Source organism: Trachymyrmex cornetzi, unplaced genomic scaffold (genome assembly GCF_001594075.2).
Source record: "Trachymyrmex cornetzi isolate Tcor2-1 unplaced genomic scaffold, Tcor1.1 scaffold682, whole genome shotgun sequence".
NCBI lineage: Eukaryota > Metazoa > Arthropoda > Insecta > Hymenoptera > Formicidae > Trachymyrmex > Trachymyrmex cornetzi.
The window spans coordinates 52,922-74,812 of record NW_017300006.1 but is presented as its reverse complement, the minus strand read 5'-3'; the positions used below and the strand labels follow the sequence as shown (position 1 = coordinate 74,812).

General features: G+C 32.3%; 3 protein-coding genes across 6 annotated transcripts in view; 2 read left to right on the top strand and 1 right to left on the bottom strand.

Moving 5' to 3' along the window:
* Txl (Thioredoxin-like) overlaps positions 1–21,766 on the top strand; it is a 26,315-nt gene extending 4,549 nt beyond the window's left edge. The window contains exons 4-6 of one of the 2 annotated variants that reach the window (XM_018517403.1): positions 246–478; positions 15,230–15,234; positions 21,756–21,766. In XM_018517403.1, the coding sequence (XP_018372905.1) occupies positions 246–459 (214 nt within the window). In that variant the 3' untranslated portion in view covers positions 460–478; positions 15,230–15,234; positions 21,756–21,766. Of the gene's footprint in view, positions 1–245; positions 618–15,229; positions 15,235–21,755 lie in introns of those variants that run through there. The other variant, XM_018517402.1, reaches the window with a different exon arrangement.
* On the bottom strand, positions 1,986–13,546 carry MED16 (mediator complex subunit 16). 2 transcript variants are annotated; one of them, XM_018517398.1, is made up of 15 exons: positions 13,246–13,546; positions 12,876–13,022; positions 12,502–12,700; positions 11,393–11,639; positions 11,153–11,308; positions 10,803–10,972; positions 10,072–10,408; positions 9,749–9,956; positions 9,357–9,531; positions 8,932–9,078; positions 8,469–8,679; positions 6,918–7,421; positions 5,240–5,349; positions 4,956–5,101; positions 1,986–2,722 (listed from the first exon to the last, which is right to left on the bottom strand). In XM_018517398.1, exons 1-15 carry the CDS (start codon positions 13,305–13,307, stop codon positions 2,599–2,601), a joined length of 2,943 nt encoding a protein of 980 aa, XP_018372900.1. In that variant the 5' UTR covers positions 13,308–13,546; the 3' UTR covers positions 1,986–2,598. The 2 variants fall into 2 exon arrangements, with proteins under 2 accessions (XP_018372900.1, XP_018372899.1); XM_018517397.1 differs by lacking the exon at positions 6,918–7,421.
* On the top strand, positions 15,577–21,083 carry LOC108767488 (zinc finger protein 20). Of its 2 annotated transcripts, none has more exons than XM_018517399.1 (7): positions 15,577–15,667; positions 16,213–16,461; positions 16,696–17,090; positions 17,503–17,854; positions 18,807–18,974; positions 19,141–19,308; positions 20,049–21,083. In XM_018517399.1, exons 2-7 carry the CDS (start codon positions 16,269–16,271, stop codon positions 20,987–20,989), a joined length of 2,217 nt encoding a protein of 738 aa, XP_018372901.1. In that variant the 5' UTR covers positions 15,577–15,667; positions 16,213–16,268; the 3' UTR covers positions 20,990–21,083. The 2 variants fall into 2 exon arrangements, with proteins under 2 accessions (XP_018372901.1, XP_018372903.1); XM_018517401.1 differs by lacking the exon at positions 15,577–15,667 and adding an exon at positions 15,709–15,724.
* Positions 21,767–21,891: the final 125 nt, after the last annotated feature.

The following is a 21,891-nucleotide window of genomic DNA, read 5'->3' as shown; positions in this document are numbered from 1 at the left end:
ATATAATATAGTTGAATAAACTATTTTTAATTATTGCAACGATAAAATAGTTTTTATAATTACGTCTATTAATTCTACATATAAAGCCTTTATAGTTGCTATCATACTGTTTTTCTCTGAATGTAATTAAAATTTTTTAATTTTTTTTTAGGATATTTTTTCTAGTATAATGTTAGAACAGAATTTCTCTTTATAACTTACTTTGCTTTTTAAATAAAAAATTAATATGTGCGATTTCGGTGCAGATTGTCAACTAAGGACCTCGAGGAAGGAAATCCGATACCGCTGCGTTATGTCAAATTCCAGAATGTGCAAAATCTTCAAATATTTGTAATAGACAATCAGAATGGCTTAGAAACAACGAGAATCGATCATCTAGTCGTAATCGGCTCACCAATTTCGACTACGAATATGGGAGAATTCAAGAGAGTGTCTGGCAAGAAAGGAGAAAGCCATTAAACAACTTTTCTGCAACAATAATATACCGGATATTACATCAGGAATTTCAATTTGCCTACTAACATTCCCCATTGTTTTTTTTGCATGGAAGAAAAGAGGAAAAAGAAATAGCTGTAACAAGACTTCAAACAATAAAATCCGATTTGAATACTGTATAATTTTACTTGTAATAATTTATTAGTTCACGAAAGTAATAATTTATTTTAAGTAAAATCTATTATTAAAATTTATGAAAACATTTACAACTACTTTAATATACGAAGGATGAGTCTTCAGCAAGGTATTATACAATTAATTTCACTTTAAAACGCTCGTCTGCAATTACACTTACTTTCTATCTTTCTTAATGAAGTAATTCGTGTAAATAACGCGCCGTTTAATGATTAATTAATTTTACATCGTTCCCGCATTTTCCTCCATTTTTATTTGAATTGGAAAAAAATTGCAGATTCTTTTCACTGATGAAATAGGACAAAATAATCATTGCAAAGGAGATTTCGCTTTTAAAAATATAAACAAATGAAATATCTTTAGATTATAAGTTTCTGATTTAACTTGGCAAGTAGATCATTTGAATACACATAATATTTAGCTCTTAGTTCCTTTTTATATTTGTGTATGTCTCTCAACATTTTATCTTCTGTCATATAAAAGACTATGCCCAGTTTCGGCCCCGGCTGAACAGCATTAAGACCTAGCTAGGATTGTAGAGCATAAAAAAAAGGATCAAAAAGTTCCATATGCACAATTTTGTAAAATGAGTCCCTTGAGTGCTACAGTTGTCAAGTTCGCTATTATGACCATGTATTGTGTACCATGTAGGACTGGTTTTATTCGATTTCTCGTATCATCTAGTATCTGGAATATGTCCAATCTTGACGAAGACAACTAAAACCTTTTTTGGATCCCAAATGAATAGTTATAAGTGATATATATTAATCGATGAAGAAGGGAGAGAGAGACACTCAAAGTATGAAACAAAAGATTTTAATTGATTTGATAAAGAGACTGCGGTCCATTATTTTTAACTGTAACGTTTTCATTTCTTAGTACGTTTTCTTTTATAATGGCACCAACAAGCATGACATATACAGGGTGTTTGAAAATTATCGCGATTCCTGTCACAAGCAGGTAGAACGGACCGAACTGAATCGAAAATTCTTATACCATTTTGTAGTTTGCGTAATAGTTAACGAGATATTAACGTTTAAAGATAGCCGAATAAGCGCGTCCGACCGGCTTACTCTCTGCTGCCAAATATACAACCTACCGTCCCCACCGATCGCACGGCGTGCGGGCCGCTGGGACTTAGGCCGGCCGGACGCGCTTATTCGGCTATCTTTAAACGTTAATATCTCGTTAACTATTGCGCAAACTACAAAATGGTATAAAAATTTTCGATTCAGTTCGGTCCGTTCTATCTGCTCGTGACAGGAATCGCGATAATTTTCAAACACCCTGTATATCTAAATGTGTTGAGTGGGGCTTTTGTTCCAAGAAATCTAGCACTTCCCCAGCCAACAAATGTTTATGCGACTTGTTTTTTAAATATTTTCCACATTGTCCACAGTGGATTTCATCGCGACCAGTAGCTGTTTCGGGGTGACCCCGTTCAAAGGCTGGTTTACCCCGATTGGTACATTCACCGCTTGTCCATCTTCCACTCCAGGGGCATCGCCGTCATTACAAGCAAATCCGAATTTCTGTGATATGACAGCATGAATTGCAACCAGGGACTTAGTCGGATTAATGAACTGTGCCAAATACATTTTAGATTTACTTCAATATCTTTGGTACAATCCGTTACCGCGGGGAGGTGCCCTGGACGCAAAGAAATTGAATGGATAATAAGACTAGTGGTCATAATAGCGAACTTTAGATAGTTTTAGCACTCAAGAAAACCTCTCCTATAAAGTTAGGCTTATGGAATTTTTTATTCTCTTTTGACACCTTAAAATTTTAGGCATGTCTCAAAGTTGTTCATCCGAGGCCCAAATTCTCCTATAAAACTGAGCATAGTCCTTTCCGCTTCTTATATTATAGATTTCCTATCTTCTTTGATATAGATCTCCAAAAGATCACAGTATCACGGTTTATAACAGACAAACTAAACTTTTTACAAAAATTCCTAAGTGCCCTTTATTGAGAGGCTTTGTGAATTCGCCAAATACCTCCGCATCGGCAAGCACGTGTCCATCGTTGATCCCAGGCTCTGATCGCAGCTGTTCTCGTCATGTTCTGTACCTGCGCTTTACCGCCGCACCTAAAGATGTAACAAAAATATATATATAAATAATATTAAAAAATAAAGAATTATGGACTCTCAAGTTTTACAAACACAACAAAAAATGGGCTAATGAGAATCGACACGCAATTGTCCATGCGCGTAATTATAAATTTATATTCAAATTAAATTGTACAAACGAACATTTCGGCTCCGTTTTGAGCCATCTTCAGCGTTGAAATACAATATTAAATGTTTCGCTCTTCAAGGCATATAACGAAATTCCGTCACAAGCGGTTGGTAGGCAGAGTGATTTTATTCGAACAATAAGTGACGATGTAATGATTTGTTCAAAATATTCAATTATTAAAATAATGTGTAATAGATGGATAACTCAACGGTGCCATGAAAAAAGTTTCCTCGTAGTAATTACAACTGAATAATACATAATAAATCGTGAAAGAATGAACGTCAAAAGAATTGTCAAAAATTAAAATAAATCAAGAGTATTAAGAGTACTGTAACATGTTTGGAGTTGGAATGGCAAATTAAACAATGGACACTAAACATAAATATAGAAGTACAAACATATAGATACAACAAGCATTAAAAATCAGTACATAAATTGTTTAAAATAGAAACATGAATGATGTAAATATTCAGTGTCCATTTGTGTTTGGACTAAACTCAGTAAAAATTCAGTGCGCTAATTCTGTTCAGATCGTCATAGCATTTTTCAAAATTCTATAAATCGTTCATGTTAAATACTCGTGCTCGTTATCGAGTTAATTTCAATGTTTATTTCTATCGACAGCTATTCCGTTCATTCCACGCTTATTATCGATACCGACGCGGTCAGAATTCGTGACAGTGTTTCTACTGGTTTCTACCTATCAGCTGTTTACTTCGCGTCACATATGTATACATTCGCAACCTTTCTTTCTTTTCTCGCGAAGCGAAGGTTACCTATCGGTATTTGTGTATGTCTATCGCTTAACGACGACGTTCAGTTGTTCTCGAATAAAGCTCAGCAGTACATCTCATTGTACATCGCTCTAAGTCTCTACTCTTTCCAACACCTTCTGACTCCTCGTGTACATTCGTTATAATTCTGACGTCATCAGTAGACCTGGTTATCCGGTACCATTTCTTTTCGCAATACTCACAACAGTTTGCAAATTCGAACTGTTCTTTTATCGTTTGAAAAAACATCTCCAAAATGAAGCGTTTATTTAAGAAATGTTCTTTGTCCAAAATTGTTACATTATTCCACTCAAAATCATGGTTTAAATTCATTTTTCTGTAATTACTAATAGCGTGGTGGTATTTCTATTAATGTGATTTATATGTTCGTTTACACGAGTTTTTTATTTCCTACCTGTCTGCCCTATATAAGTCGATAAATTTATTTAATATATATGTATTAGAGTCTAATATCTAACTTTGGTCATAATTGGCGCTCCTTCGTATTTAATCAGTATATATAAAGCCATCGATATATAGGGTGTCCAAATAACTATTAGCACCTGAAATGAAATATTTTCGAATCTATAAGATCTATAGGAAAATTTGTATAACCAAAATTGCACGATATGAGGAGGTCTATCACATGGCAATAATAATTTTTGTCGAAGTACAGGCGCTTTAGAGATTTCAAGGTCAATTTTATTATTTTTAATAGGATTATATGATTTTTTTTATGTAATATGATTCCTCTAGTTATTTTGCGTATAAAAGTATTGAGGTAGAAGTATCGAAAAATCAATAGTTTACGAGATATTTTATTATACCAATTATACCAATTGATTCATCTTATTATTCTGTTCATAAAAGTATTAAGGTATCAAAAAATTATTAATTTATCAATTATTTAACATTTTATGTGAATATATGCCAGAACAAAGTATAAAATATCTCGTAAAGTATTAATTTTTCGATACTTTTATCTTGAGACTTTTGTACGCAGAATAACTAGAGGAATCATATTACGTAAAAAATCATATAATTCCATTTAAAAAAATAAAATTGACCTTGAAATCTTTGAAGCGCCTCCACCTAGACAAAAATTATTATCGCCATATGATAGATTTCTTCATATTATGCAATTTTGGTTACACAAATTTTCATCTAGACCTTATAGATTCGAAGATATTTCAGGTGCTAATAGTTATTGGGACACCCTGTATTGTTATGGATCGTTAATACATATTATACATCTTTTTATATATTTTTTACTAGTTGATAATCGATATAATTTATGAATTAATAATACCTTGTGCATTGCTTCACCAGAAGCGGCTGCCTTCCTAAATACAAATGTCGTATCGTGTCCACGATCTGTCCGCTGTGCATACAACCTTCAACGAGATTCATTTCAGGCGTAAAAACCAACTGTTCAGGTTCCACTCCATATTCCAGCTGCAATCACAAGATGATAATAGTAAATAAATATACATGCATAATACATATGTATATAAATTAACAAACAATTTTGAATATTTTTAATAGAAATGATTCTAACAATATTCTCTTTTTGTATGAATAAGCAATTCTCACCTGTAATGGGAGGTTCTGATAAAACAAAATCGGGGAGACTATAGCGGTGATACTGTTGCCTTGATGCAACTGTGGAATCATGATCTGATTTGGCAGCAGGCAGCATTCATCTGAAAGGAGTCTTTACTTCAAAACTTTCAGCATCAGAAATATAAGTACTGTTGATGCCAAATTGATAAAATATGTATCTTGAGTATCTGATAATGTACATAAATAGTTATATGTGATAATAATCATAACTTTTGTAGAAGAGAACAAGGTAGAAAGATTTAACACTATCCAACACTTTTATCATTTCTTTGTAGATCAGTATCAGTATATCAGTATCTTATATTTATACAGCAGCTTTTCCTTGAACAAAACTTCAACTCTTTTCTTGGTTTAGATCGTACATTTCTTTCTCAAACTCTTTAATTAACTGTTATACCCAGCAAACGAGAATGGATTGAAATGGATTAAAATGGATTTAGATCAGAGAAATACGGATTCATGAATGTTAAAATCCTTTTGAATGTTAGAATCCTTTTCAATCCTGAATATATTTTTATTCATTTATAGGAATTGCATGAAACAAATGTTTATTCCTTTTCAATCTTGAATGCATTTTTATTTATTTATAGAAATGGCATGGAGTATATTTCTATGCTTTCCAATCTAAAAATAATATTATAATATTTTGTGTGCATCATGAATACTGTTTAATTTAAAATTCTGAATAGGAAATGCAGTTTTTCAATCCAGTTGAATCTAAAAATAATATCAGCCATTTCTGTGCATCGTGAATACTGCTTAATTTGAAATTCTAAATAGGAAATACAGTTTTTCAATTCAATTGAATCTAAAAATAATATCAGCCATTTCTGTACATCGTGAATACTGCTAAATTCAAAATTCTGAATAGGAAATACAGTTTTTTAATCCAATTAAATAAAAAAATGTTTTCTTTTAAAATAGACAATGAATACTCATTCAATGAGTATTCAATTCAAAATTGTGAGTAGAAAATCCATTATTTTATTTAAAAGTGCTTTATGAATACTATTTTATTCAGAATTATAAATAAGAAATTTTTCGTTTTAATTCAACTGAACTAAAAAAAAGTTGTACCGTAAAAATATATCATGAATTCTCCTTCATTTAATAGTTAAAAGAAACAAAGGGGGGACGATTACATAAATATGTACAATAAATGTTACATATATAAATTCCTTATTATTAATTAATAAATTAATTGCTTTTATGTATATTTTATATTAACACGTTTCTTTTGTTATACAGCTAGCGTATATTTTTTGTATAAAAGTTTTAAAATAATATAAAACTATAGAATTTCATGTAATTACTATTTTGATTTATTTAAACTTTTACATATATAAAAATTTTTTATATGGAATCCAATCCATTTTTATGGATTTAAAATACGGATTCAGATGGATTGAAAATTTCCAATCCATTTCAATCCATTTTCGTTTACTGCGTAAGTAATTGTCTCCGGCAATTTAATTAACTGGTGAAGTGAAGGTTTCTTGCGAATGTGCTTCATTGGATTGCAATATTATCATCGGTTTCTCCACAATTAATCCAGTCTTTTCGTCCACGTTTGAATCGATCTGAAGGAAGACCTCTGTTTTCTCACTTGTTGGACTCTCCACGTCAGCTATGAAGTAACTTGATTCGCGCTTTGACTTCAATTTATTATCCTCCTTGTCCTTTACATTCTCATTCTTCGTATCTTTTACATCCTTTCTATGCTCTACGTTCTCCATATCCGTTCCATTCGTTATACTTTTCACGGTTTCCGCACTATCATTCTCAGTTGTTTCGCTCGGGAAGAAATGCGTTCCAGTTTTCAACGATTTCTCGGCCCTCTCTGCTTCGTGGATCAGATCGATGAAGAATAAATCCCTCGGCGACATAGGCGTCTTCGGGGATTTTACCTCGTCCTCCGAGGGCGATACCGTTACCAGCTTCAGATAATCCTGCAGGGGACTTTTCTGAGCATAATCACCAGCGATGCTTAAGTGAGTTTTCTCATTTTCTTCGACACACACCACTCCATCAGTATCTTCGATGTTTTCACCTGATATTTGTTTGTGTATCACCAAAGGCGGCAGATCCCTCCTGAGGTTTTCTCGAACGATCTTAGATTCTGATTCGTGAAAATCATTCCATTTCTTCGTTCCTAGAAATTTCGAGTCTTCAGATAATATCTGATGAACGCTCAGGGGTCTCCTCTCTTTATCCGAACCATATTTCGAGATCGCATTAATTTTAAAGCTTTGTTCAACTTGGAAACGTCTCCAGAAAATTATTAATCCGCACATGATCACGATCCAGATTAGAAACGCGACTGCCCAGAAGAGAAAGGACCAATACGAAGGCCAGTATGCGAATTTGTAACATATGGCCCAAATTAGAGGACAGAAGACGAGCCAGTAGACCACGAATACGCTCAAGGTTGACCAAGGAAGTGATAGGTGCTCGCATCTCTTCAGCCTGGACTGTTGGATCGTGTAATTCTTTTCATGCAGTCTGTTTTCCTTCAAGACTAGGGAGTCTTTATGCTTGATCGCAAGCTTGGTAGTCATTATATCTTCATGGACTCGATGGATTTCACTTTTTCCTTTTGTACGTATTTTTCTTAGAATGTACTATCCTATTATTATTATATTTGTATTGTATTGAAAGAGAAATGTAATAATTGAACTGTCACACACAAAGTATTATATATTATTTGCAATTCTTCTGATCCATGTACTTGCTGCTGTATTATTGAGCGATTATATTACTGCAGAACTGTTACGCATAATGCGAACCATTTAATACTGCTAATATGGTATATCAAAATTATTCAGGATGTGGTATTTTTATCAGACTTCCTGACCACAAGTCGTAGTAATAATCAAATACACGACAAGAATTCAATTTGCAATCAAATCTGTCTGCTTTTGGACTGTGAGATTTATAAATTAATATCGTTTTTAGACATAAATTTTTTTAAATAAAATCAAATAGAAAAAATATTACAGCGAAACAAAATAATTTTTTTTAACTTGATTGTTCAATTATGACAAAAAATGTATCAGACATCAATCTTATCTTTTTTAATTAATCTTCATAGAATTAAGTTATTAAGAGTTTCATATTGCAATAAATAAAAATAATATTATACTCATTGTCAATTAATCCTTATATTCACTATTAAAAAATTTCAAGAAAATGTATGTACCAATCAAACCATCGTCCACCTGTTGCTGCGTATCTCCATTAGGTTGTACCAATTTTGATAACAAACAAAATAGTAAGGCTAAAACGTCCAGGTTATCTGCGCTGCGAAGAAACACTGGGAGACACGACGGGCGGAGTAATCCCCATATACGTATGATGACTAACAGCTCCCGAACGGTATTCAAGGCCTTGTGATCCTTAAGAAGCTCATACTGCAAAACAAAATAATAAACTAAAGCTAATATGAAAGATAATATGAAGATAATTTTAATTAATTTTAATAGAAAGCTATAGTTATTTTTATATTATATGAAACCCAATATAAATTCAATAACAGATATTTGGTGCCACAAAAAATTATTTATTCACAAAAATATATTAGAAGAAATAGACATAAAAACCTAGATTTAAGGATTGTTTTGTAATTTTCGGAAACAATAGTTAGATTCGCTAGAAGTACCTACCCCACCAGTCTTCACTTGCATCCTCTGCTCAGGTAATCTGGCCAGCAAGTTCAAAGCTAAGTCAGCAACCCATTGAATAAGTTGCTGCAACGATTGCAACGTGCTCGGTTCTACCGTAAACTCTTTTGGATCGAGATGCAGCAACACCTAAAATAAAACATTAAGTAAATAAGTAATTTATTTCAATTAACTATTAAAGTTTTAATTTGTTGTAAAGCACAATTATATATTTAAATATTAAACAATTATGTATTATGTATTTAATGTCATATTTTGTTATGTTATATCTAAGCTTCATTAGTCATTTTTATTCTACGGCAAATTATTGAATGGAAAAGAAAGTAATAGAAGAATAGGATGAGAAATTTGATTCACGGAAATTCAGCTAGTCGAAAATGCTTGAAGTAGAACTTTGATTTCAATACCTTATCAACATCAGTAATGACATCAGTTATCACCACGGCTAAACTTTCCGCTGGCCCTTTATCGTGGGATATCAGGTCTGATGGTCTCAGTAAAGATTTGAAGGCAGTAGCTACCGAATGTATCATCAGTAACGATGACAAATCCGCCGCCTTGTTCTGTCCTGTTACGAGCATTCTGAAAATAATAATTGCAAGCGTTAATCTTTCTGGTTTGTAATTTGAGATAATCTTTTTCATATCACTCCAATTCCTAAAAAGATCTTCAAACGCACTTCTTCAGTCTAACTCCGAGATATTTTTTTATTTTTTAAATCAATTTAAAAACTAATTTAGAAGAAAATTTATTCATATCAAAAACACCTTTTCACTTATACAAGTATCTAGTTACACACCTATACAACGACGTCTTGATGGATAAAAATAGGATGTAATGATATTGCTGTGTAGATTGTAATTGTCTGTTAAAGGAAACGTCTAGTCGCTCACACAATGCTTCAATCATGGACGATCTCAGACATAAAAGTATGTCCAACCAATCCAATCCGGTCACCAAGCAATACTCCAGTAATGTACAGGCATAGCTTAGCGACATCGACGTACCTACAAAATTACATATATTGTTTTGATCATATTCGCAATCTCGCAGAAATATCCTGTAATTAAGAGAATGAATATTAATGAATTAATTTCAAATAAAGAAAATTTGGTTGTATACCTGTAGTACCATCTGGCAATAATTTATAGAGATACATATTGCCCTGAGTGTCGCACGCAAGAAGTACACATCCCAGCCATGAAAGATCCATATGAGCGATAGATACAGAATTCTTAAAGTATTTGTTGCTAGGCTCATCTGGACGCCAGCTTGTATTTAGGGATGAGAATGCCACTTCCTTCAAACAGTCCAAACGATTTAGGCAATGCACCGACGAGTCCGCTAATGCTATTATTACGTAACTGGGAGGCGGTAAAGTTGTCACTATGGATAGTTTTGTAGTGGCTATCGCTGTGACCGGTGACTGGCAACGATACTGCGACTGATATTGCCAAACCTATATGCCAAGAATAAAGTAATCACACATCTATATTAAAAATAAATATATTATTTAAAAATATATAAATAGTATTTAATAATAGTACAAATACATTATTTATATTTATTTCTATCAATGTGTATTAACTGTAATCTCGGTTTAACTTACTTTTTATCTTCTTCTAATTCTAAGAATTAGAAAAAGATAAAGAGTAAATTAAACGGAGATTAAACTTAATCTACATTGATAAACATAGATTTTATATAACTATTAAATATTATTTGATCGTTATTAATTTAAATATTATAATCAGATGTGTCTTGTCTCATTTCTTTATATTTGCCACTCTTAAACCTCTCATACGCCAAAATTTACTTGTAAAAACAAAAATATTGATTAATTGAATACTTACAACCGTCTTGAAAGGTTCTAACGTCTTTGGCTGAAATAATTTGTGAACCGGTTGCGACTTCTCTCGCAACTCCCACACCTCAACAAATCCACCGCTCTCACTATTTGCCGCAATAACCAGAGAATCGGCATCTTCTCTAACCACAAACTTTAAATGAGTTACGACTGTACCTGCAAAAGAGTATAAAACATCTATGCTTTTTAGCTAAACTTTTTACACAGTTCTTTTTTTTCTATTCTATCCATGAAATAAAAAAGAAAGAGGAACTGTAAATTCAGTTAAAAAAAAAATTGTATCTATAAAAAATGAACTGTTTATACTGTTATAAACCATTCAGTCATTAGTTTTACATGAATTGTCCTTAGGTGCCCCATCTTGTAGAAAAAAACTCGGTAAAGCTTGCGAGGTGATAGTGCACTTGTCATCATTCTTGCGCACCAGCACTCTAAAACATCTTATAGGCAAGCAGATACTACCGCTACTAACTGCAACGAGAAAGTGGCCGTCTGGAATTCGAAAAACAAATTATCACAACATCGTCATTGTATCGTCTGCATTCACAAATAGTTTTATGACATGAGAAAAAGTACTTTTTCCATAGCACAAATCGACTGCAGTTATCCTGTGTCTCGTGTTGCCTAGACTCTCCGTCGAATAGCAAATCGGATTTTGAAGATCCTTAGTGATCATGATTGCGCCAACCATGCCCGTCGTTGATACCACCAGCACACCTTCGGCGGCTCTTCCACCGAATTGCCTCACGGAAGGTGCGAACAGTAGGTGATTAAATTTCTCGCTATAATGGATGCTATCTTTCTTTTCTGTTACTAAGCCTGTCTATGGAATTAATAAAAGACATTAAAAGAAAAAACTATACAAGTAATATATCTGTTTCAAGTTTTAATCATGTATCTGCATGTGACATGAATATTCTTTTAAAACCTTCCTCTGGTAAAATTTTTCTTAAAATTTTTAGACGAATTAAAACAATTTTCAGAAATACTGAGAAAATCTATGGATGGTATTCATAGCAATTATATTCAAGACCGTCTTAAGTACAGTCTTAAGAAGTCACGAATCAATCAGAAGGCCATATTAGCATCTTAAGACATTATTTAAGACAATTTTGAAATAAGAACGGATTATGAATATCGGCCTATTTCTTTTCATAGAATTTTTCATAATTTTCATAATTTTTCACGTGATTCTATAATTTCCTCTATACTTTACTTCCTCAAATTTTATACATTTTATCTCAAATCATAAAATGAAATATCTTAGAATATTTCAGAATTCATATGAAGAAATCTAGAAAAAATGCTTTCTTGGCATTTCTGAAAAATGTTCTAAATTTTTAAAATAATTATAAAATCATTCAAAAATTCTGAAATTTATATAATAATCCTGGTGGAAATAAATCCCTAAAATTGTTGAAATCTATGTCAATTGGTTCATTTCAGTATGAAATGGATCAATTGACATAGATTTCAGCAATTTTCAATGATCTCTGATTTATTTCTACCAGGGAATTCTGAAAAATCGTATGAAAAATTCAGAGAAAAATGTTCACTAGTTAAGAATGTAGTAAAACAATAATAAAACAATAATAAAATGATAATCTAATATAGTTTCTGTCCTGGTTGTGCAGGTAAAAAAAAAACTTTATTGTCTAATCTCATCAGTTTGTTCATCTAGATACCTTTTTGCCATTGTGAAACCATGCTGCACCTAGTATGTGCTCACCAGGGAAATATGCAGAACCTATCAATATCCAATCATTCAAAATATGATCCTTGAATATCCATAACTGTACATTTCCAGCTGTATCAGCCATTACCAATTTGTCACCAGGCAGATCCCATTCTAATGCAGTAATGTTGTGTTTATTTGAAAGTACTCTAGATAAATACAAGAAACATTTATTATTACAGCTTTATCTTGACTTGCTGGCTTTTTAAAAACAAATTGACAAAGACATTTAATAAGGGATTAGATAAGATATATATTGTAATATTCTTTAAAGAATATTGCAAAGATAATTTAAAGGATCTTACTTATGAGCAAAGTGCTTACTTATGAGCATGCCATGGCATATTTAAATCTGCTACATAAACATGGCAACCCCGTGTCTTGCCACTGCTGTCATCTAACTCTGTCATTGTAGTAAACGCCACTATATTCCGACTGGATAAGGAACACAACGATTGTCCATTGTATAAACTGAAAAAGCAAATTGTTAATTAATTCGAGTGTTATACAAAATTTTATATATTAGCTATAAAATATTCTATTTACAGGTCTATTTTCTATAGCTGAACTAGTATACACTTTTAGAATAAAGTGAAATAGATATATTTTGACATTTGATGAAGCTGAGAAAAAAAGTTTTAGTGCAATCTAGTGCAGAAATAAAAACCAAGCCTTATATCTTCAAAAAATATACCATTCTTGATTGGAAAAAAATTTGAAAGAACTCCTCCTGTTGACGATATACAGCAGATCCATGTTTTTTTGTTTTCTTAATTATTCTTGGAGAAATACAATACTATCTTTATAATCCTTTTTGAATTAATGAAGATGCTAAAACGTTTTCTTCAGCCTTCATGAATAATACCGTTTCATTAGGACTTCTCTTTTTTTAAAAGCACATTTTTTGTACATCTACTCTCGTAGATGGTCACAGTAATCCTTTTCCAAAGAAATGAAATTGTGAAATGTCTCTGTTGTCGATTTTCCTATAGAAAATTGCTTCAAATGTAGCGTATTTAGTAGAAACACACTACAAGCTAGCACACTACAAACTAAATTACTCATTCACTAATTACATATGATTTACATTGGCTGCTATTTCGTAATTTTTTTCTTAGGGTTCCTCCTCCACCGAGACGAAAGGGTACTACGAAGGAATTTTGTAGTACTAAGTATTAGTTGCGGCACCATCAATTAAAAATTAATTTCATAAACAATTGTGGAGACTCAACATTTCGGCTGTGATTTCGGCATAACAAGGTGCATCCAGAAGCACGACCGCTCACTGAGCGCTCGGTGAGCTCTTGCATCTGATTGGCATATTCCATTAGATCGAAAAATATAGACCAAACAGATACAAGAGCTCAATGAGCGCTCAATGAGCGGTCGTGCTTCTGGATGCACCTAATGAATGGGCGCATTCAGCGGACTAAAGGGCTTCACACATGAAATGCATAACAGAGCATAACCATGACATAAGGCCGCTAAACCAATGAGCATCTTATGTAAATCAATATGGCGACATTATGCTAGATGCTCATTGGTCCAGCAGTTTTATGTTATGCTTATGCTCTGTTATGCATTTCATGTGCGATAGGCCTTACAGTCGAATCCGAGAAGAATAAGCGACTGTGATTCGCCCATTTCTTATGGCTTAAGGCTTAAAACACCTATTGTAGATCCGGGGTTACGCATTTTTTTTTGCATAGTGCATAAGCGAATCAACTAATCAGAATCTTTCCTTTCCTCTCGTTCCATGAAAAAGAAGAATTTTGATTGGTTAATTCCTTTATGCACTATGCACTATGCGTTATGCAAAAGTGTGTGCTGCGGCCTTAAGAGTGGTCTCACAAAATTTTCCAATTTTAATAATTTATTCGATCATCCGCTCCTATATATGCGATGGAAAGATGCCGATTCCCCATGAGGCGTAGGTTACGAAAACCAATCGTAAATTCGTTTAGCATTTCTTTAGAGTGTACAACAAAAATTCTAATCAGCAATTGGTTGCATTAGTTCCGCATTTCTCTAATCTTCCGCGAAATACGCCCAATGTGAATGCCGGCTTTCAGAATGGCGTATTCTAGTAAATAAAAAATAATGTATTCTAGTAAATTACTAGAATACGCAGGTTACGCTTAGGGTGATGTCCCATGCAGCGGATCGTGCGTAAGCGGATTCGCGTATCGCCAATCACAGAATCATTCTCTTATAGCGTTTTCGGCCCGATCGGGTTTGCACCAACCTGGGTTGGATTAATCTTTCCTATTGGTTGATGTCACACGCTCTACCAATAGAAGAGCGCAAAACGCCATTAATCCATGGTCATGTGATCAAATTGTTCAAATGTGATTTGTTAATTTTTTCTCTGTCCGGGATGCCGTCACATGCGGCGTAACCTGCGTAAGGCTGGAGTCTTTGTTCAGACATTTTATCATTTTTTAATAGCCTCGATGGTGATTAATTGATAAAATTAGCTAAGTCTAGAAGTTGAAATAGTCTTGCATAAAATATGACACATAAGATATAAGAAATTCAAATAATAGAGTTCCTTATTTCATGGATAATAAGGAAATAAAGAACTTTGATTGGTTCATTTTTATATGCATTAATGTATAACATATAATTGGTATGAGATTTTTACTTATGTATCCATAAGTAAAGCCTGCGGCACACGATGCTTGTTTTCCTGCTGGATTGCTAGCTGGATTAGAATCTTGCCACTGTATTGCCTGCGATGCTGGCACTGACAGCATCACATCCAATACGGTGGCAAGATTCTAATCCAGCTAGCAATCCAGTAGGAAAACAAGCATCGTGTGCCGCCGGCTTTATATTCAGCGAAAGGAGGAAGAAAATTCTAGTACAGTCATAAAAAAACAGGTCTATTATTTATCTTCTTTTTAAATATAGAAATTTTTGGCGAACATTTTCTAGAGGAATATTTAAGAGATTTCTATTTCTAGCTGTTGGGGATTTTTAAAAAGTACGCGTTAGGGGAAAATATTCAAAATGGTCTGGCAACATTGATTAAAGGAAAAAGAATTAAAGAGATGGAATGGAGTAAAGTACGAGAATGAACGTAGAGCAGAACGTAGATTTTTGTTATTAATTAAGTTAGTAAATAAAAAATATTTGATATAATTATATACATCACGTATGTAAATATAAATGTAAGTCAATATATATATATATATATAAAGTATTGAAAAACTATAAAGCCGGTTCCACAAATGTAATTAATTTTTATCTCAATTTAACTTACTATTTATCTTTCTCTAATTCTAAGAATTAAATGAAGATAAATGTTAAATTAAACTGAGATTAAAATTAATCTTATATTTATGGAACCGAGCCTTAATGTATGATATTCATAATTGACTGTTTTTACCAAATCTTTAAGAACAATTAAAAACACATGGAACAATATAATTCATTATTAATAAAATATTCTGTTGTCATTGTTGTAAAACAATACGTTCTAATTTTGTTCTTATTTTGAGCAAAATTCAGATTGGAGTTATGCTATTCAAAAGCTATTAAAAATTCGCTAAATAATTAGATTGTTACATACACATCTATTAACAAAATCCACTGTTGTCAAAATGTATGCTATTCTATCATGTATAAATTATTTGGTATAACTATATCTTTCTTTTAGATTTATTTAAGCAAGTATTACAAGTCTTGAGTACATGCTGCAGGGAAAAACAGAGTATGATATTTCTCGAGGAATTAGGAAGATGTGCTACAACAAGCGAGACATGCCCGAATTGCGAGCAACCTACAAACGCATCCTTCTCAAGGCTTGTGAAAGATAGTTGTGGCCACACCAAGTGCCGAATGTGCTTGCTATATGAGGAGCATGGATGTAAAATCTGTGAAACTCAACACTGTGTTCAAAGAGAAGGTATTTAGGATTGTTGAAATGAAAAAAAAAGGCTGTTCTTTTTAGCTGTTTCTTGCCTATCTTTCTTGGTCTATCTTTTCTCTCTTTTCCTTTTTATGTTAAAGAGACAAAAAATTCAGCTAGAAAGAACAGACCAAAACAGCTTTCGAATTTTGTCCTTGTCAGATCTTTTCCATCCTGATTTTATGTGGTTTGAGTTCTTTCTATCTTATAATAAAACTTTTGATAATGCAGAAGAGCCACACATTATAAACGAAGAACAAAGTGATACACGAATATTACCGCATGAAGTGGTTGTATTGCCATTAGAATTAGTCATCAACAAGGATTCCAAATCTAAGGAAAATCATTCAGATTCAAACTTTGCCGAATGCGGATCGTCAAATCTCTACCAGAACATCACTTTTGACAACAACGAAGAAACCTATGGATCTGTAACAGATGATGCAGTCACCAATGACGCAGTCACCAATGACACAGTCACTAATCACACAGTCACTAATGACAATTCCAGCGAAATATACATTCCAAGACTAGAATCTTATAATGTAGCATTGAACATTGAGAACCATTTAAGAAATGACAATGATCATGATTCGCAGAATTTCCAGAATCAATATGTAAAAAATGTAGATACCAATCTAATTTTTTTATAATTATATATTTCATTTATATAAAGATTTTGTAAATTCATTCATTATAATGTCTATCAGCTTGTACAGCAAATAATTTTCATTTTATTTTTTTAATGATTATTTTCCAATCAAGTTCTTATAATTTGTTTAATTTAATTTACATTGGGAGAACTAATTATTTATTTTTTAGTAATATATAAATTATATTTAATTTTTGTGTTTTCAATAACGAGTAGGATCTGTTTTTGTTTTAATAAATTTCTAATTTAAATTTAATAAATTTATTAGTAGTAACTTATACTCCCAGTGCTTTATATTAAATTAAAAACTCGATTGGAAAATAATCTATTAGAAAAACAGAATGGCAATTGTTTGCAGCGCAAGCTGATGGATCATATTTTTACAGGACGATCAGGCAAAAACGAAAAACAGCGAGAAGAAGGTTGTGGAGAAAAACAAAAACGTCAAACGTCGTAATCGTAGTCATATAACAATACTGCCAGGTACTCCAGAAAGATACAAGTGCAACATATGTGGTAAGATCTTTCGCAACAAGAAGGACAAATGCTATCATGATGCCTGTGTAACAGGTATCAAACCTTATCAATGTACCTTATGCGACAAGAGCTTCGTCAAACGCTCTCATTTCGAGTATCATGAGAGAGTCCATAGAGGGTATAAGCCATACAAGTGCAATCTCTGTGACAAGGCTTTTCCTCAGCAGAATAAGCTCAACAGACATATGTTTTCTCATAGCAGTAAGTGTGCTTTATGCTCATCACATTACGCATTGGAGAATGAGGATTGCGAATTAAAGATTAGAATTCAATTAAATCAGATTTAAATAAAATTAAATTAGAATTAAATAAAATCAGATAATTTTGATTTAATCCGTTTCGTTCTAATTGGCTAAATTTTAATCCTCAATTCGCAATCTTCAGTCTTCAATGCGTAGTGTGACACAGGCATTAGAATTATCTAATTAGTTACAGCATGTCCGTATTAATAAATTATTAGTTAACAGATATGAAAGTTTTAATATTATTGTAATATTGAACATAGAAATTATAAGTATTTTTGTAATTGTAAGAACATGATATACAAGACGATTGTAAGAAGATGATATACAAGATGATTTATGATCGTTCTTGAAATGTTATCTTGAATAATCATTTTTTCGAAAAATTAATTTCATAGAATTGTTTAGCTTGTGGAGTGGACAAAGTAGAAAAAAATTCTTTTTAAGTAAATTTTTTAAATGAATATCAAAATCATTTTTTTTTTCAACATTACCTATTTTTTGTTATAAATTCTTATAGATCATTGTTTATTATTTCGTGGGATAAATATAATTGTCTAGTATAATCCCAAAATGTTGAAAAAAATTGTTTTAATGTTCCAAAATATTCGAAATATCTATCATTAATTTTCAGATATTTAGCACAGAAAATTAATAAAAACTGAACTTTATAAAGCTTTTTAGGCTTTCATGGCTTATCTTCAAAGATACCGAAAGGTTAAATACGGTGATAACCCGCAAACCTTCTGGTATTTTAAAAAAACTGAATTTTATTAATGATTTCATTGCTAAATAAAATTTCTATTTCAAAAATATAGTTATTTAAGGTAATATTTTAAATAATAATAATATACAAACTACTGAATGCATTTATATAACTGTAATTATATAACTGTAATTACATGTTATAGAGGAGAAGCAATTTCCATGTTCCGAATGTAATAAACGATATAGTAAAAAGGATGATTTAAAGAATCATTTAAGCATACACAATTCGACGGCTATATATAAATGCAAGTCCTGCGACAAGTCTTTCCGCATATTAACTAATCTGAAACGTCACATGCAAACGCATACAAGTAAGTATTAGAAAAGTCTTTTCTATTTTCGTAAATTTTGTCCAAGTTATGCTTAAACCAAAGTTTTATTTTTTAAATCTACTATAATGATTATATGACATAAAATTATTCATTACATCTTTCCGATTTTCAAAAGAATAATTATAATGAATGTTTGTTATTACAGGCGAACGGCCGCACAGGTGCGATCAGTGCAACAAGAGTTTCAAAGAAAAATCTTTATTAATACGGCACAAACGGACCCATGGGAAAGAAAGGCCATTCTCTTGCGCTCACTGTAACAAAGTTTTCTTGTCAAAGAGCGAATTAAGACGGCACTTACCTGTGCATTCAGGTGCGTTAAATACTGGAAAAAGTTTCTTTACAAATTGGTAAAAAGGCTTAGCAACTCATATATTCTATTTTTAAAAAATTGGCAATTACACCACTTACGCCCAGTTGTTCCACCTTTTGGTAAATTTTACCTGTCAGGTATAAGTAGCAAGATTACCCAATCACATGCGTGGATTGGCAGATTTACCTAACAGGTAAAATTTACCAAAAGGTGGAACAACCGGCCCTTAATAGAGTAACGTTTCAGCTTTAAGAATCTGTATTTTTAATTGCGATACGATGATTTTTAACGGAGTTACGAACAATAAAATCAGAATGTTCCTTTTTATTTAATCCGCGAATAACTCGGGAACAAAAAATCGTAGGAACATTTTTAAAAAAACGATTTTGTAGGAAAAGCTTCAAGCTTTCACGAGAGATCGAAAATTTTTTCAAATTTTTTTTTTGGTACGCTACAGAGTGACCTACAAAGTAAAAAGAAAATTTTTCATTTTTTTCAGCTTGTAGTTTTCTATATATAAAAATTACAAAACTCACATAAATTAAAAAAATATAGTACCTATTCGAAAATAGAGATTTCAAGCTTTATAACCTTTTCTTTAAATTTAAATTTTGATCATTTTTAATGAAGATATGTATAGGGAAAGGTCTTTTTACAAATTTGTAAAGGGACTTTTTCCCTAACCCAATATTATACTATTTTTACACGATGACAGTCTCAAATTCGCTCATTTCTTCCAGACGAGAAACCGTTTTCCTGCGAGTACTGCCAGACACTGTTTAGACGTAAGGACAACCTGAATCGACACATCAGGCACCACCATACCGAAGACAATTGCGAGGTGAGCAAAACGCCAGTCGTTGAAGCGGACCCATCTTGTTCGGTGAAGAATAATCAACAACGGCAGAAACAGAAGTCGAAGAAGACACAGTCGAAGAACACTGGTAAAGTCACAACGTTCGCGAGCTCTCATGATCAGATCAACTCACGGCTCGACTCCATGGGCAATATCACGCCTGTAATAAAAGCTACAAGTGAAGTGAGTAACGCAGTACCAGTAATCAACGGACCCATCAACATCAGACGGCTGGAGGACAAGACCGATAGGAAGATATTTACATACACAGAACCGATTCCGATCGCTGAAGCAGTGGTGCTTAACTGTCGGATCGAGGAGAAGTTGTATCCGCAAAGTGCCAGCAGTCACAATTACTTTGTGCAAAACTATCTTAAGGACAGAAACTCCAAGGTGAATTCGTATCCTAACAATAAACCAGCGTCGCAAGAAAATCACAATTCTACGTCCTCGCAAATTGAGGCACTTCTTCCAAGAGTGACAGTGGATCAAAGAAATTCCACGGCTGATGTCTACAATAAAGGAATCATAAGATGCGAAGAAGAAAAGGACAACCATGGTGAAAACGAGGACGAAAGCCATTCCAAAGAAAGAAGGAATTTCCAGGATCACGAGGATTCTGGCCAAGAATCTAACTACGTCTCTACAATTAAGAAGCATACTATACAGTCGGAAGAATGTTCGAACGTAAATTCAACGAATAATAATAGTTTGGATACAACGACGAATCATACACTGCCACAGGATTCTCAGAACAGTTGCGGAAAGAAACAAAGCGACATGCATTGGAGACGCAGAATTGCGGAGACACTGAAACAATGCTGATCTTACACAAATCGGTTCATTCGAATGCTACAGTCAGAATGAAGTAAATTCAGTAGCAATCTGGTGAAAATTTTTCTTAGAAAAATTTATCACATAATTTTTCAGAATTTTTATATAAATTTTAGAATATTTTAGAATTTCTGTACAATTTTATATGACATTTTAAAATTTCTTAGATTTTTTTATACGAATTAAAACACTTTTCAGAAGAAAATCTACACGCCTTTTCTAGAATTTTTATTCTGAAATATTCTAAAATTTTTAAGATTTCTCACTATAATTTCTGAAAATTTATAAAATCTGAAGAAGTTTGAGGTATATTTTCAGATATCTTAAATTCAAAATAAAAAAATTTTTCAAAATATAAGAATTTTTTTCACCAGAGAAATGAAATATAAGATGAAATATAAAATGGCGAGAAAAATATACAAAATTCTTATAGTAAATCTTTCTCTCTTACAATTCTAAAATTATTTATGACGAAATTATGACTGAACCAAGATATCGTCCTTTTTTATATATAAATTATATTGACTTAAATCATTGCAATACATATACATGATACGATTTACAATCTTCATTGAAATGGTTTACAAATCAAGACTGATTATAGAATACTGGTTATATAGCGCCTAATACTATTATATATCTTAAAGATAATTATCTTGAGATAAATAAAACATGAAATCCATATAGAAAATACAGATGCAATTAAAAATAATATAACAATTTATTGGCCACCCTCTCACTCTTATAAATTTTTAAGTCAATTTACACTATAAATAGGGGCAAATTTAGCATATCATTTATACGAATATTATTGACGGTTTATTTACAATAATTAAATTACTTTCATACAATAATTGCACCGCGAATTAAATTATCTTTGTATCAGCCTTATA

What these genes read in the sequence shown, in the direction of transcription:
- LOC108767488 (XM_018517399.1), top strand. Translation starts at nt 16,269, where the DNA reads ATGATATTTCTCGAGGAATTAGGAAGATGTGCTACAACAAGCGAGACA. An exon ending in AGAATCAATATGTAAAAAAT is followed by an intron (nt 17,091 to 17,502) that starts GTAGATACCAAT and finishes ATATTTTTACAG; the next exon opens with GACGATCAGGCAAAAACGAA. An exon ending in TCACATGCAAACGCATACAA is followed by an intron (nt 18,975 to 19,140) that starts GTAAGTATTAGA and finishes TTGTTATTACAG; the next exon opens with GCGAACGGCCGCACAGGTGC.
- MED16 (XM_018517398.1), bottom strand. Translation starts at nt 13,307, where the DNA reads ATGGATCTGCTGTATATCGTCAACAGGAGGAGTTCTTTCAAATTTTTT. An exon ending in ATCAAGACGTCGTTGTATAG is followed by an intron (nt 9,532 to 9,748) that starts GTGTGTAACTAG and finishes TATTATTTTCAG; the next exon opens with AATGCTCGTAACAGGACAGA. An exon ending in CTGGTGAAGCAATGCACAAG is followed by an intron (nt 2,723 to 4,955) that starts GTATTATTAATT and finishes TTACATCTTTAG; the next exon opens with GTGCGGCGGTAAAGCGCAGG.